Genomic DNA, 14,839 nt, shown 5'->3' on the forward strand with positions numbered 1-14,839 from the left:
GACATCAAAAATCATTGGATCATTGCTTCACCATGTATCGCTCGCCCAAGTAGCAATCGACAAGACCTAGGCGATTGGCTAAGATTGTGTTTGATAGCCAATAGAAGAAAAGAATAGAAAAGAAAAAGTGTAAAAATTATGTTATTTTTTTTGTTTAAGAAATTCTCGTAGTGCTTGGCATGTCTGAACCAAAAGAAAATTCCTTTTCGAATTTTAAAATTCACCTTGAGAAAGATGAAGATTTTTTTTTTTGTCAAAAAAAATCTTACCAGGAACACTAGAAAACGTAAAAAATATAAAAACTTTTTTTTCTTCTAATGTTGGCTAACATACATATTTTTATTTTATTTTCTTGCTATTTTATTTATTTATTTTTTACTTCTCTTTTTTTGATTTTTTATTTCTTCTCTTTTCCTAGATTTTTTTTTTTCCTCGTCTTTTCTAGATTTTTTTTTCCTTTCCTTCACTTGACTACCAAACACAGCTTAAGGAGAAGAGCCAGAGTGAGAGGATTTAAAGGATTTAAGAGCTTGTCCACGGTGCTGGAAGCAATAAGAAGAAGAAGAAGAAGAAATGGTTTTGGGGAATGGGGTTTTCATATCCATTATGAAAAGGGGCTTCAGGCGTCTATTTGGATTTGGGATGCTGCTGCTTCCCACCACTTCTCAGATTTTGGTATGTAATAAATCATCCAAGTCCGATCCGTTGCTCCTCAGATTGCTTCAAGAACCGATCTCCAGATTCAAAATAGCTCTGGACCTCGAAGAGGATTTGACTCTCCCTAACGATCCCTTCTTTTGGAGACCCCTTATCACTGCCCTCAGGTCGTCTTCTCCTCAGAAAGCCCAGCTGGTAATGTTCTAGTGTTGCACTCACCATCTCTCTTTGGGTTATGAATTTCTCTCTTCCATGAAAAAAAAAAAAGAAGACAATTTCTTGTCCTTGTGATTTTATATTTCCTGGGTGTATCATAATCGTGAGTCTTCTTGGAAATCATGGACTGTTCCACCTTTTTCTTTTCCTTTTTTCCTTTTAGCTTAGTCAGAGCCCTTCATGATCGTTGGTTATCTGGACACCAATTTGTCATTTATAAACTCAGAAGCAGTAATTCAATTTCTTCTTAAAATTTGGATTTCTTTGGCACGATATTTTGATTCATTTATTAGTTTGTTGTATTGCCAGCAAAGTTTATTTCCCATATGGGAGATTTGGTCTGCAGTCCCATTCTCAGAGTCAGGACTGAAGATGAGAGTTTTTTTTTTAGGATACATGATTGGTTAAAATGCATTTTTTGTTTTAGAATGACTTAAGCATTTTATCGAACATCTCATGGGAAACATCTACTATTACAGTTGCAGATAATAATACAAACACAAATCATACAGCTGAAAGCCTGGATCACCTGGATTCATAAAATCTACAATACAATAGAGCAGTTGATAACACAAACACTATTACGGAACCTTCAGAGCTGAAGTCGATGAACTTGTTCTTGTCTTTGTCCTTGAGGGTTGGTCGGGACACTGAACCGTTGGAGTTTCTCCCTCACAAATTTATTGTAAATGAAAGCATCACCTCTGAACTGGGGAAGAACCAACACACCACCAATGCCAGCTTCATATTGTACCATATCAGTTATCTTTTTATTTTATTAATTTTGTTTTAGAAAAATATAAATTGAATCATTGTGTTGGTGTACGATGTCTTGTATTCCGTCAGAGTTTAATCCAGGGAATACTGGTGCAGTACCTCGACAGACAGGATGGCGGTCCCGCTAGCTGGTTAGCAGGCTGTGGGGGTTGCAAGGGGGGGCAGGAGGCCCTCCTGCATGCGCCCCTCCACTCGAATTTTTTATTTGAGGGCAATTGTGTACTTTTCGGATTAGGGTTTTTTCGCTATATATTTGTAGCAATGGTTTCTTTCTCTGTAATAAAAGCAATACTGAGATGTGTGAGGGACGAGCACTGTAACCTATTCTCCATTGATAGTGAAGCAGGATCTCATCTCACCGGGGACGTAGGCAATCTTGCCGAACCTTGTAAATTTGTGTGCATTGCTTGTTCTTGTTTTTCCATTATCCTCTGTATCATTTTAGGGTTACGTTTCTACAAATTGGTTTCAGAGCTCTAGGTTTTCGTTTTCTAGGGTTACTATCACGATGGTAGGGAAGGGATCGAATGTCAAATATGATATCGAGCGGTTCAATGGGAAGAACAATTTCACCCTTTGGCATTAAAGGATGAAGGATCTTCAGATACAACAGGGTTTGGCGAAAACATTATTGGGGAAGTCGAAGAAACCTGCAAAAATTACTGACGAAGATTGGGAAGAGATGGAGGAAAAGGAGGTAAGTGCTATTCGATTGAATCTTTCTAATGATACCCTACAATATGTTGTGGGTATCGAATCTGCACCGTAGTTATGGGAAAAACTTGAAAGCATCTACATGACAAAGTTTTTAACAAATAAGTTGTTCGTGAAGAAGCAATTGTATTCTCTACAAATGGAGGAAGGTACCGATCTATTAGAGTATCTTAACATATTCAATCAGATCGTAAGTAAACTTACAAACCTAGAGGTTAAGATCGAGGATGAAGACAAGGCGTTATTGTTGTTGTCGTCGCTCCCAGAATCATATGATCACCTGGTAACGACTCTCTTGTACAGGAAGGAGGCCCTTGAGATGGATGAAGTCGCGGCTGCCCTTATGTCCAATGATACAAGGAAGAAGACCAGTAGTACAAAATCTCAAGGAGAAGGTCTTTTCGAAGGTGACAAGGAGCAGAAAAGAGGGAGATCAAATCAGAAGGGATCTGGGAAGAGTCGATCGAAATCAAAAGGGGCAAAGACAAAGGTCTGTTGTTACTATTGTAAGAAGAAAGGTCATCTGAAGAGAGAGTGCTTGAAGAGGAAGGCGGACCTGAAGAAGAAAGGGGTAGATAAGGCATCTGAGGAAGCTAGCGTGGCTGATAGTTCGGATGGAGATGATGGAGATGTACTCTCTATATCATCAGGTAAGAATCAACCTTTTGGTTCTTGGATTTTAGATTCTGGATGTTTATATCACATGTGTCCACATAAGGATTGGTATGATACATATTAACCATATAATGGTGGGTCTGTCCTAATAGGGAATGATGCTGTATGCAAGACCATTGGAATAGGCACTATCAAAATCAAGATTTTTGATGGGATAATAAGAACTTTAGCAGATGTGAAAAATGTACCAGAATTAAGAAAAAACTTAGTATCTTTGGGGGCACTTGACTTAAATGGCTGCAAGTACATAGCAGAAGGTGGAGTTCTCAAAGTTATTAAGGGTGTCATGGTTGTCATGAAGGGACAGCTAACTGGAAACCTATACGACTCATAGGGAGCACAGTTACAAGTGGAGCATCTGTGACTATAGGTGTAGGATCTGATACAGATGATACCTATCTGTGGCATATGCGGTTAGGGCATATGGGAGAAAGAGGATTGATGAAGCTTCATAAAAGAAAACTGTTGAAGGGAGTGAAAACTTGTAAACTGAACTTCTGCAAGTATTGTGTGTTCGGAAAACAGTGCAAGGTTAGTTTCAAAACTGCAAAACATAAGAGTAAAGGGGTGTTTGATTATGTACACGGTGATGTATGGGGTCTTTCAACAACAAAATCTAAAGGTGGGGCAGAATACTTCGTGACCTCAAGGAAAGTCTGGATATACTTCATGAAGCATAAAAGTGAGGTGTTCACTAAATTTAAGGAATGGAAGGCTGAGGTAGAAAGGAAGACAAGAAAGAAAATTAAGTACTTGAGAACAGATAATGGAGGGGAGTACACGTACAAACCGTTTCTAGAATTGTGTAAAGCTGAAGGGATTGCACGTAACTTTACGGTTCCAAAGACACCACAGTAAAATGGTGCAGTTGAAAGGATGAACAGAACACTTTTAGAAAGAGCTCAGAGTATGAGGCTGAATGCAGGGTTGAGTAAGAGATTTTGGGCAGAAGCAGTGAATATGGCATGTTTCCTCATCAACAGGTCTCCATCAAAGGCGATTGATTGTAAAATTCCCGAAGAGGTATGGACAAAAAAACCAGTAGATTATTCTATTCTAAAAATATTTGGTTGTCCAACCTATGCACATGTTGAGAGTAAGCAGCGTTCCAAGTTAGACTCAAAGTCTAAGTTGTGCATCTTTCTTAGTTTTAAGAAAGGCGTAAAGGGATTCGAGTTGTGGGATCCAGGTTCACAGAAAGTTGTAGTTAGCAGGGACGTTGTGTTTGATGAGTCTCATATGGTGAAATCAAAATGTAATTCACAAACAGTTGGTGAAAATAAAGAAGGTTCTACTGTGCAGGTGGAGTTAGGTGAGTCAGAAACAACAAGAGCAAATGAGTCATCCAGTGACTTACCAGAACAATAGGAAGCAGTAGAAGTTCCCTATACTGTAGCAAAGGGTAAAGGGAAGCGTACTCACAAAGCACCTGTGAGAAATGGGTTTGAGGACATGGTTGCCTATGCCTTCACTATAGGTACAAGTGATTCATCTTCCTACCATGATGTTTTGAGTGATGCACAATATGATAAATGGATGGCAGCTATGATGGAGGAAATGGAGTCTCTGCAGAAGAACAAGACTTGGGAGATTGTGGAAAAACCCAAAGGAAGAAAAATCATTGAGTGTAAATGGGTATTTCGTAAGAAAGAGGCAACATCTGAGAAAGAGCGTGAAAGGTATAAGGCCAGACTTGTAGCCAAGGCTATGCACAGAAGGAGGAGATAGACTACAATGAAATATTCTCTCCAGTGGTGAAACACACTTCAATCAGGGTTCTACTTGCTTTGGTGGCCATGTATGATTTGGAGCTTGAACAGCTTGATGTGAATACTGCATTTTTTCATGGTGACTTGGAGGAACAGATTTACATGGAGCAACCTGAAGGTTTCAAGGTGCAGGGAAAAGAAGATCATGTTTGTCTGCTTAAGAGGTCGCTTTATGGTCTTAAGCAATCTCCTAGGTAGTGGTACAAGCGCTTTGATTCCCACATGATGAAGATTGGCTACACAAGAAGTGAGTATGATAGTTGTGTTTATTATAAAGTGTCAAGTGATAATTCCATTATTTTGTTGATGCTTTATGTTGATGACATGCTCATTGCTGCAAAGAACAAACATGATATAGTCTCTTTGAAGTCTTTATTGAGTGCTGAATTTGAGATGAAGGATCTTGATGCTGTTAAGAAGATCCTTGGCATGGAAATCCTTAGAGATAGAAATGCAGGTAAACTTTGGGTAACTCAGAAGAGGTATATTGAAAAGGTGCTAGAGCGTTTCAATATGGAAAAGGATAAGCCAGTTAGCACTCCGTTAGCTAGCCACTTCAAGTTATCTGAAAGGGAATGCCCTACACCACATGAGGAGTTAGAGCATATGTCTCAGGTCCCCTATGCTAGCGCAGTTGGGAGTCTCATGTATGCTATGGTTTGTAGCAGGCTGGATTTGTCTCATGCAGTCAGTGTTGTTAGCAGATACATGAGTAATCCAGGGAAGGAGCATTGGAATGCAATCAAGTGGATCTTCAGATATTTGAGCAAGACTAAAGATATAGGTGTTATGTTGAGTGGCAAGGGAAGTTCTATAGAATTGGCAGGTTATGTTGATTCCGACTATGCTGGTGACTTAGACAAGAGGAGGTCTACTATAGGGTATGTATTTACATTGGTTGGTGGACCTATATCATGGAGGGCGATGCTTCAGTCTACAATTGATTGTCCACTACAGAGGCAGAGTACATGGCGGCAGTTGAAGTTGCCAAGGAAGGAGTTTAGTTGGCTGGATTGGTTCGTGAGTTGGGGTTGGAGCAAGGAGGTACAGTGTTACATTGTGACAGTCGGAGTGTCATACATCTTGCAAAGAATCAGGTGTTTTATGCAAAGACAAAGCATATTGATGTCAGATTTCACAAGATCAGGAGCTTATGTCAGAAGGCAGTATTCACTTGAGAAAAATTCATACAGATCTCAATTCTGCAGATATGTTTACCAAGCCAGTTACTACAGAGAAGTTCGAGTCTTGTTTGGACTTGGTTAATATTACTCACAGTTGAAGATGAGGGATGCACCAAATAGGTGCGGGTTTGTACCTCTTATGAGGTACGGGGATGAAGACGTCTACATGTTATCTTTACAAGAGGCTCGACAAAATTCAAGCCAAGGTAGAGATTGTTGGTGTACGATGTCTTGTATTCCGTCAGAATTTAATCCAGGGAGTACTGGTGCAGGATCTCGACAGGCAGGACGGCGGTCCAGCTAGCCAATTAGCGGGCCATGGGGGTTGCAAGGGGGGCGGGAGGCCCCTCCGTATAGCAGGGGTGTAGGGGGCACAAACCCCCGCTCGAATTTTTTATTTGAGGGCAATTGTGTACTTTTCGGATTAGGGTTTTTTCGCTATATATTTGTAGCGAGGGTTTCTTTCTCTGTAATAAAAGCAATACTGAGAGGGTGAGGAACGAACGCTGTAGCCCTATTCTCCATTGATAGTGAAGCAGAATCTCATCTCACTGGGGACGTAGGCAATCTTGCCAAACCTCATAAATCTATATGCATTGCTTGTTCTTGTTTTTCCATTATCCTCTGCATCGTTTTAGGGTTGCGTTCCTACATCATTGTAGATATATCAACATTCTACAATCAACAATAGTTTGACTTTGAGATTGATTAATTTAGTAAGAAAGAGAAAAGAGAAAGAAAGAGGATAGGATTATTTTTACCATTGGAGAAGGGGTTCAAGAGGCATTTCAAGGAGAGTGAGGAAGAAGTATAAGATCCAATATGCTAACCAAAAAGACAAAGAAGAAACAAGACACATAATGGTGGAAAAAGGGGAAAAATCAAGCTTGAGAGGAAAGGGAAGAAGAAAATACCAAAAAAAGAGATGTCAGTGACTGCAACTTGTTCTTTCTTGAGCCTTTTGTGATAATAAGCCGCAACGCAGATGCTGCCTAAAGGTCCCTTACTGGAGAGCAGAGTTTGGGAGTAGAACGTTTCTCCCTTTTCACTCCCTATTTTTTCTAGAAGAAAAAGAAGACTAAGTAAGTGATAGTCACCCTGAATGTGAACCAGTCCAACTAAGCTTAACAAAAGGGGCCATGTTGAGCATAGGCCATCGGTGTTGTCATTGTTATCAACATGGTGAGTTGGCCAACACATTCACACAGAGGATACTTGTGGTGGTATATTGTTGGTCATCACACTCACTCAGATAGACTGGATAGTAGGACGGTTGGTCTGGTATGTACAGCTTGTGGTACCACTTATGGTACTGCTTGCCGTATAGGCTGCTCTTCTTGCTGTTAACAGCACTTTCCTTTTCTCTTTTGGAGGTTTCAGGCCTAGCTTGACGCAGCAGTAGTGACTGCTTTTCATGCTAGCATTCGGACTGCTTTTCTTGCTATTGTGGGCTGGGATTGCTGTCATGCTTTTAGCTGAGTGCTTTCCTTGCTTGGCGCTTTCCGAGCAGTGAGCTGAGTTGGCAGTTATGGAGTTCTGAGTACCTTTGGGATGCACGGTGATTGTGTAGAGCTACTCTGATGACAGTAGGCATGTTTATGGAGAACATAGTGATTTTCTAGTGTTGATTTGAGAAGCTGTTACATTGTCCACACAAGGAAATTTCCACTTGATCTCCTGGGGATCATGTAAATGCTTTTGTTCTTAATTCTTATTGGGAATTTGCATAATTTACATTATATGCAAGTTCATAAAAATACCCACATTTCCTTTATATCCATTATATCAGCAATTCAGTTTTCTGTTGTTTTAATTTGACTCTCTTTTTTTCCAAAATATCTTCTCACATGTGACAGTAAATTTTTGGCAGGAGTTTTTTTAAGCATAGTTTTTTCCCATCTTAACACTGAAGCTCTTACTCTATCTCATTTAATAATTGAAACTGTCTTAAGAGGAGGCAACATAATTTGTGGGATTATATCTTGAATTCCATTGCTAAACTTCTGGTCCAATTTAACTGTTAACTAACCAGGTCTTGGAATGGAGGTTAGAGAAAATGCTGGAAAAGAATGACAGAGATCATTGTTGTTATTCTGAGCTTATTTCTCTCTGCGAGAAAGCTCAGAATGTCCCATTTGCAATGCGGGTCTTTACTTCCATGGAGGCTCACGGAATCAGACCTACTTCCACAGTTCTCAACTCTCTGATCTCTACTTGCTTGTCTTCAGGTAATGTAATGACAGCCCTCAGCTTGTTCGAGATCATGGAAAGATCTGAGGAACACAAACCCAGTTGTGGCACTTATAATGCCTTCATATCTTTCTACTCAAAATTGGGTGATGCTAAGGCCATGCAAGCCTGGTTCTCAGCTAGAAAGGCTGCTGGGTTTTGTTCAGATATTCAAACTTATGAATCTGTCATCATAGGCTTGGTCAAATCAAAACACTTCGATCCTGCTGATAGGTTTTACGAAGAAATGATGATGTCAGGAATCACGCCTACAGTAGCCATACTGGAAGCTATGCTTGATGGATTATGCGAACGCAAGAAACTCAGTAACATTAAAGTGTTTTTGAAGTTCATATTGGATGGAGGATGGGGACTGAATGGTAAGATGGTAGAGAAGCTCCTTGCTTTGTATTTGGAACAAGGGAAAGTGGAAGAGATGGAGGAACTACTAGGAGTTCTAAAAATGTCCAATCCAGACCCAGGAGTTCTGCCACAGGTGCACTGTGGGATTATAAGGATGTATGCCACAGCAGACAGATTGGATGATTTGGAGTATTGTGTTGGGAGAATGCTGAAGCTAGGGATGTCATTCACCTGCCCCGATGACGTTGAGAAGATTATATGCTCATACTTCCGGAGGGCCGCCTATGAGAGGTTGGAAATGTTTCTGGAACGAATACGGGGATCTCACGTGCTCACAAAATCCACTTTTGATTTATTAGTTGCCGGTTATCGAAGAGCTGGGCTATCTGAGAAATTAGATCTGGTGATCAAGGATAGGAAGTTGGCTGGATTTTCTTAGTGCTTGAGTGGCATTCTGCAATGCATCATGTTTCCCCTTCATGTGCTATATCTGTAGTCTGCAGTTTTGTCAGTAGCAGACACACAGGTTATATGTTGTCTGTATCCTATCTCTGTGGGTCAGTTTATTTGAGGTACATTTGTGCATTGCATTTGATGCACTGGAATTGGTTCAACTGCTGCACTTAGCTAGCAAATTATGAAGAATGGTGATTGTGAGGAATTCCCTCGACAAAGTTCCACCCTCTGGGTTGGCTATGGTCATTTGATTTTGATAGGTACCAAATGTCATGAGTGAAAGGGGCAAGGGACAAAGGATCACATTTGCAGTCACTGGAGAAGATTATGGCATTCCTGATGGGAATGTGGTTTATTTCAGTTTGCATCTTGAGGTCAATGAATTTTTGTACAATATCTTATTATTCTCAAGTCCACAAGGGGGGGAAGATTTTGAGGCTCTGCTTCAAAATTTGAACAGAATGCATGCTGAAATCACAGAGATTGGTCCAGTTGCTTCTAAGTGGAAGAATGAAACTTCATTAACTGGCAGTGTTAGATTCTCCAGTGCGCGAAAAGCTGCTCCATTCTAGGAGAATGAAAGAAAAGTGGAAGGAAGGTGAGGGGAAAAATGATCTTGACCGAGATGCCCTAAAAGCCTCATTATGTTAGAAATATCCAAAGATGAAATTTGATTAATAAATTGCATTTCTAGTCTAACTCTGGAATGATTGCCTAATCAAAACAGAATAAACGACCAAGGCTCCTAGTTGGAAGGTGGCATCACATACAAAAATTGGTTTACCAACATGTTAACGGTTGAATATCCCCCTAATGAATAAACAGAAACAGAGTAAGAGAATATGCAAAGAAAAGAAATGTGTAGCAGATGTAATGATTTTGCATATTATTCATATACCGAATTTTATACATAGGCAATGGCCTAAATTGGGAGTAATCTGTTCAAAATCAAGAAACATTTAACCAGACTCAATCCCTTCCCTTCTAGACTTGAATCCAATGAATATCAAAAGCAGAACAGAAACACAATGGCAACAATGGGCAAATGCATATTTGATTTTAGACTCAACCCCGCTCATTGGGATAGCGACCGAAGGCCTGCTTCTAGATCTTTAAGGGTGATTGTAATTAGCTTATCTGCATCTTCAGAATCAGAATCAAGCCTAAGGTCCAGGTTCTCTCTAGCGTTGACAAGCAATGAATCTATTAGGCCTCCATTCATTTCCTTGCGCTGCTTCTCTGTCGTTCCTTTCTCTATCAGATATGTGATGGCATCCACAGTACATGATGGGTGCAACTTGAACCCATACAGTGAACTGCATTCTTCTTGATTTTTCAGATTTAGAAGGAGCATCTGAGCTAGTTCTTTAGAACTGAAGTCACTAAAGAAAAAGAATTTGGTCACTCTTCTGCGGAAACCTTCATTTGAGGAGATTACCCGATTCATTGGTTCACTGTAGCCAGCAAATATGACGACGACTTTTCCACTGTCCATGACAGACATGATCTCCTCTAAGGCCTCCAACCCATAGTCCTTATCATCAGAATTCAGACTGGGTATCAGACGATAGGCTTCATCCACAAAGAGAATTCCTCCCTCTGCTTCCTTGATCTGCACATGATTCTTCATCACTTAATTTTTCACTGTATCAAACTTTAATATATTGCAAGTGGAATAGAATACAGGGTTTCAAGAGCAAAGCAGCAGCACGATAGAGCAGTACAATGTACCTTTCTTCTAGTCTTGGGTCCTGTATACCCAATATATTCTCCAATCAAATCACTCCTCTGCACTTCAGTTACTATGTCAGTAGGTAAAATTCCCACCATATAGAGTAGTCTTCCAAGAATTCGAGCAACCATTGTTTTACCTGATCAACATAAGTTCTCCAGTTGCAATAAGCAGATAATAAATCCAACTAAGATTTAAGTAATAGAATTCTATTTTTATATTTTGATTAAAAATTAAGAAGAAATAAAGATAACAGTCAAGTCAACTGTGAAACTCCACAGTTAATTTATTCATTCATTTGAGATGACTTTTGCCAGTGGAATTAAGTTAATTAAACTCCAAGGTTTTCAGAACAAAGACAATGCTTTTCTAATAGTCTGAAGCCTCTCAACTTCCCGAGGTTGTAGTTTGAGCAATATTGATCTAAAGTCACGAACATGGTGTACTCATCAATTACCTGTTCCAGGATTTCCAAGGAATGCCATATGAGGAGGCTTCCGTGCAGCAACTTTTAGCCCAAGGGCTCTCCGCTTCTCATCTAAGAGCATTCCCTTAGCCCATTTTCGTAGTTGTAGCTTGAGCTCATGCAACCCCACAAGATTTGCTAATGTCTCTTCAATTTTATCCATATTCTCTTTCATGTCACCGCGGGGTCCAATGGCTTCGCTTCTCCTCTTCTGTTTAATATGCAAATGGAAAAGCTCCCGCATCTTTTCACCTTGTGGACCTAGTGATAGATGATTCAGTGGAGTAAAGCCCTCCTGTAGACAACAGGTTTCACAAGATCTTACTTGAGACGATCTATTTGAATATAACTGGTCAGTAATCCTTCAACTAGGAGATGTAAGGGTAATTGTGCACACATTGTCCTTGGCACTGCAATCAGCATTGTACTCGAGCAATGTCTTCACAGTTAGGAAATGATCACCATTGTACTCGACATTTGGGGAAAAAGCAGCACGGTATGCGTAACATACTGCAACGTGCAAGGGAGTCATTCCATTCTGCATGAGTAGGGAAGAAACAACAGAGAACTTTCAGAATGCATATATCCCACAACTTCGACTGAAGCAGAATAACATGAAGCAGTAAAAAAATTATTAAAAAAAATACATCATCTTTAGCCTCTACAATAGCACCATGATCAAGAAGCACTTTTGCTGCATCAATACGACCATTCTTTGCAGCCGTATGCAATGGGGTTTGTCTATACTGCAGAACACACCAGAAAATCAAACATGAGGTTTACAGTGTCAGTCAAGAGGTAATCCAGTTGATTTCTGCTGATGGTTTAGTATCAGTATAGAATCTGCATGAATTTACCCACCATATTTTTGGCCTCCAACTCAACCTTTTCTGTTCCTCGCCAATCAAGCAGAAGCTTAACTATCTCGACATTATTGTAACCAGCAGAAATATGAAGTGGTGTGCATGCCATCAGAGTTCAAGCAAACAATTGTAAAGAAACAATCACTGGCTACACTTGCTAAAGAGTGTTCATAATATAATAGTAAAAACAAGGCAATTTAAGTTTAATCCTGAATTACTCTGAATCACAGTTACCAGAAAAGGGTATGAGCACAGGAAACAAACCCTGAATCTGATGGTTAAGATTATTTAGGGTGGACTTAACCCCCAGCAAAGATGGTAAAGGCCCCAAAAAGATCCTCTGAGAAATGTCCTATTAACCTGAGAAACAGGTTTTTTTATTCTTTTGGTAAGAACCAGAGAGACAGGTTGACTAGTGATTATGGTCGAGATTCAGATGCCAAACTAGCAGATACTAATTTCCAACTAGCAAACTTAAGGACAGGTGAAATAATATGAATTCCCAGATGGTGAACCAAAGGCTTAAAAAAGGACAAGTGAAATGACAATTAGAAAGATGTTAGCTTGTGAGTGTGACAAGTGAAATGACAATTAGAAAGATGTTATCTTGTGAGTGTGACTATTGTTTTTGCTTCATCATCTCTTTAGTTGTTTCAGCAGTATGAAAGAAGTACATCTCCATTATTTGGTGCTATAATAGAGAAAAACATATGGATTCATAAACTACAAGAAATAAGACCCAAAAATAATTAATATGAGACTGACTTTGATGGCTTAGAAATTAACATCTAAGATCTCTTTTTAAAAAAAAAAATGGGGGGAAGGAGCAAGAAAGAATCAACCAAGCTCCGCAGATAGAATGTTCAGAGAGTACAGAGAACTCAGAGGTAAATCAAACAACTAATGCTCCAAAAAGAACGGGGAAGAAGGATGGTTTGCCCTTCTTTTACGACACACTGTACTTATTAAAAGTGCACTAATTAACCCAGTTAAGAGGGAACTAATGGATCAAAATTCCAATAAAGAGAGACATAAGAGCCCAAAAGTGGAATACAGAAAGTATAAGACCATGCCTCTGAGTTGCCAGACAAGTGTTGACATATAATGATTCAAAACTTGAGGCTCAGACAATAGAAATCCTAGATTCTAAGTAGGAAAAGAGAGTGTTGAAGTGTTCAAATCAAAAGTTTAAGCTGTTAGGTGGACGAATTGCCATTATTTTCCAATCTTTGGAGTGACCTTACATGAATGTATCATTAACTTCGTATCCAATCCAAAGTCTTAAATTGTAAAGTGGAGGGCTCTGTATGAATTCATACTGGGTCTTAAGAGTTTTTCAACATGGGATTATTCCCAATAGAAAGAAAGTTGCTATTGCTCCCATATTCAATAAAAAGGTGCGAACTCTTAATTAAGAAGGGAAACAGGGAAGGAAACGCAAGAAGATTAAAAGAAATGGATGAAATCAACCCCAAAAAATACGAAACACACACGAAGCAGATCTTTGTGTCCGCTCTATAACAAAAGATCAAACAAGAATGACACAAAAAACAACCATCAGACAAAACCCAGTTCATGAAATCCACAAATGCATCCAAATGCAAGAAAAAGTACCACCACCCAATTCATGAAAGAAAGAGAAAAAGAGACAGATAAGCGCCAAATAGAAACCCATCTCAGCGCTTCCCCTGCAATGACCCGTGCAAGAATAGTACATTCCAGAGAGAGAGAGAGAGAGAGAGAGAGAGAGATTACTATAGCATTTCGATCATGGATTAGAGATGGTTTCTCCTGAAGCTTCTTCCGAAGAACGAAAAGATCTCCCGACAGCACCAATTGATGAATATTTGGGGATTCCGGAAATCCTGCTCGTGGATCATGAGACTCCGGCAGCATCCATCCCCCTCTGGAGAAATGACAGACAACACAGAGAGAGGAGGGAGATGGACAGAAAGAAGGAGAAAGAGTGACAAAAGAAGGGTTTCCTCCTCTTTCAGAGAATTTTCTTTTCGTGGCTGGGTGGTTTGTGATCAGAGAATGTAATCTTGTTTTGCAAATTCCGCCTCGCATAGTCGCCATGACTTCTAACGTTCCCGCGTGACTGTTATTGACTAATGAGTAATGACCAGAAAGAGAGACCAGAGAAGCCTCCTATATATAGACTATAGTGGCTCTCAAGAATCAAGATTAAAGACCGCCCGGTTCCCATTTGATTCAAAAACCGAATCACCGGAGGCGTTAGTGGTAGTGTTCAGTTCAGGTGTGCTGTGTGCATGGATCATAGATTTAGCCATTTAGGTAATACCGATACTGATATCGATATCGAGCTAGATTGGTGCATATCAGTCATTTTTGTTTTTATTCTATTATTTTTTTATGGGTAATCAGGATTAATCAAGTATCGAGAATATCTCAGTCGATATCAATGCTTGAAACCATGGTATAGATTAAGATTCTTTCACCACCATTAAAAGACAATCTCTTATTTATATATATATATACATAGATGACAATCTCTTAAGGATTAAAGTATCGGTATCGATCATCGTATCGGTCGGCCAAAATTAAGATACGTATCGGACAGTATCGTATCGTATCGGAGATACACTAAGATACGTTAAAGATACACACATAAATGGATAGGAAACATTATTTTAAACACTTTTGCATAAATAATTTGTTAAAAAAAGCTATTGATAACATGTATTATGCATAAACACTAAATTGAGGGTATCGTA

The 14,839-nt window shown here is 39.5% G+C and overlaps 2 protein-coding genes across 4 annotated transcripts; one reads left to right on the forward strand and one right to left on the reverse strand.

The window, feature by feature from the left end:
* Nucleotides 1–488: 488 nt before the first annotated feature.
* LOC122082001 (pentatricopeptide repeat-containing protein PPR5 homolog, chloroplastic-like) lies at nt 489–9,736 on the forward strand. Its single transcript, XM_042649470.1, has 2 exons — nt 489–852; nt 8,025–9,736. Exons 1-2 carry the CDS (start codon nt 574–576, stop codon nt 9,021–9,023), a joined length of 1,278 nt encoding a protein of 425 aa, XP_042505404.1. The 5' UTR covers nt 489–573; the 3' UTR covers nt 9,024–9,736.
* Nucleotides 9,737–9,900: 164 nt separating this feature from the next.
* Nucleotides 9,901–14,395, reverse strand: LOC122082000 (protein CfxQ homolog). 3 transcript variants are annotated; one of them, XM_042649469.1, is made up of 7 exons: nt 13,857–13,971; nt 12,100–12,158; nt 11,886–11,984; nt 11,636–11,776; nt 11,230–11,533; nt 10,772–10,911; nt 9,901–10,652 (listed from the first exon to the last, which is right to left on the reverse strand). In XM_042649469.1, the coding sequence occupies exons 2-7, from the start codon at nt 12,100–12,102 to the stop codon at nt 10,116–10,118; spliced, it is 1,224 nt and encodes a 407-aa protein (XP_042505403.1). In that variant the 5' UTR covers nt 12,103–12,158; nt 13,857–13,971; the 3' UTR covers nt 9,901–10,115. The 3 variants fall into 3 exon arrangements, with proteins under 3 accessions (XP_042505403.1, XP_042505401.1, XP_042505402.1); XM_042649467.1 differs by lacking the exon at nt 12,100–12,158 and having other exon boundaries at nt 13,857–14,395; XM_042649468.1 differs by lacking the exon at nt 13,857–13,971 and having other exon boundaries at nt 12,100–13,842.
* Nucleotides 14,396–14,839: the final 444 nt, after the last annotated feature.

This window comes from Macadamia integrifolia, chromosome 6, assembly GCF_013358625.1.
Source record: "Macadamia integrifolia cultivar HAES 741 chromosome 6, SCU_Mint_v3, whole genome shotgun sequence".
Lineage (NCBI taxonomy): Eukaryota > Viridiplantae > Streptophyta > Magnoliopsida > Proteales > Proteaceae > Macadamia > Macadamia integrifolia.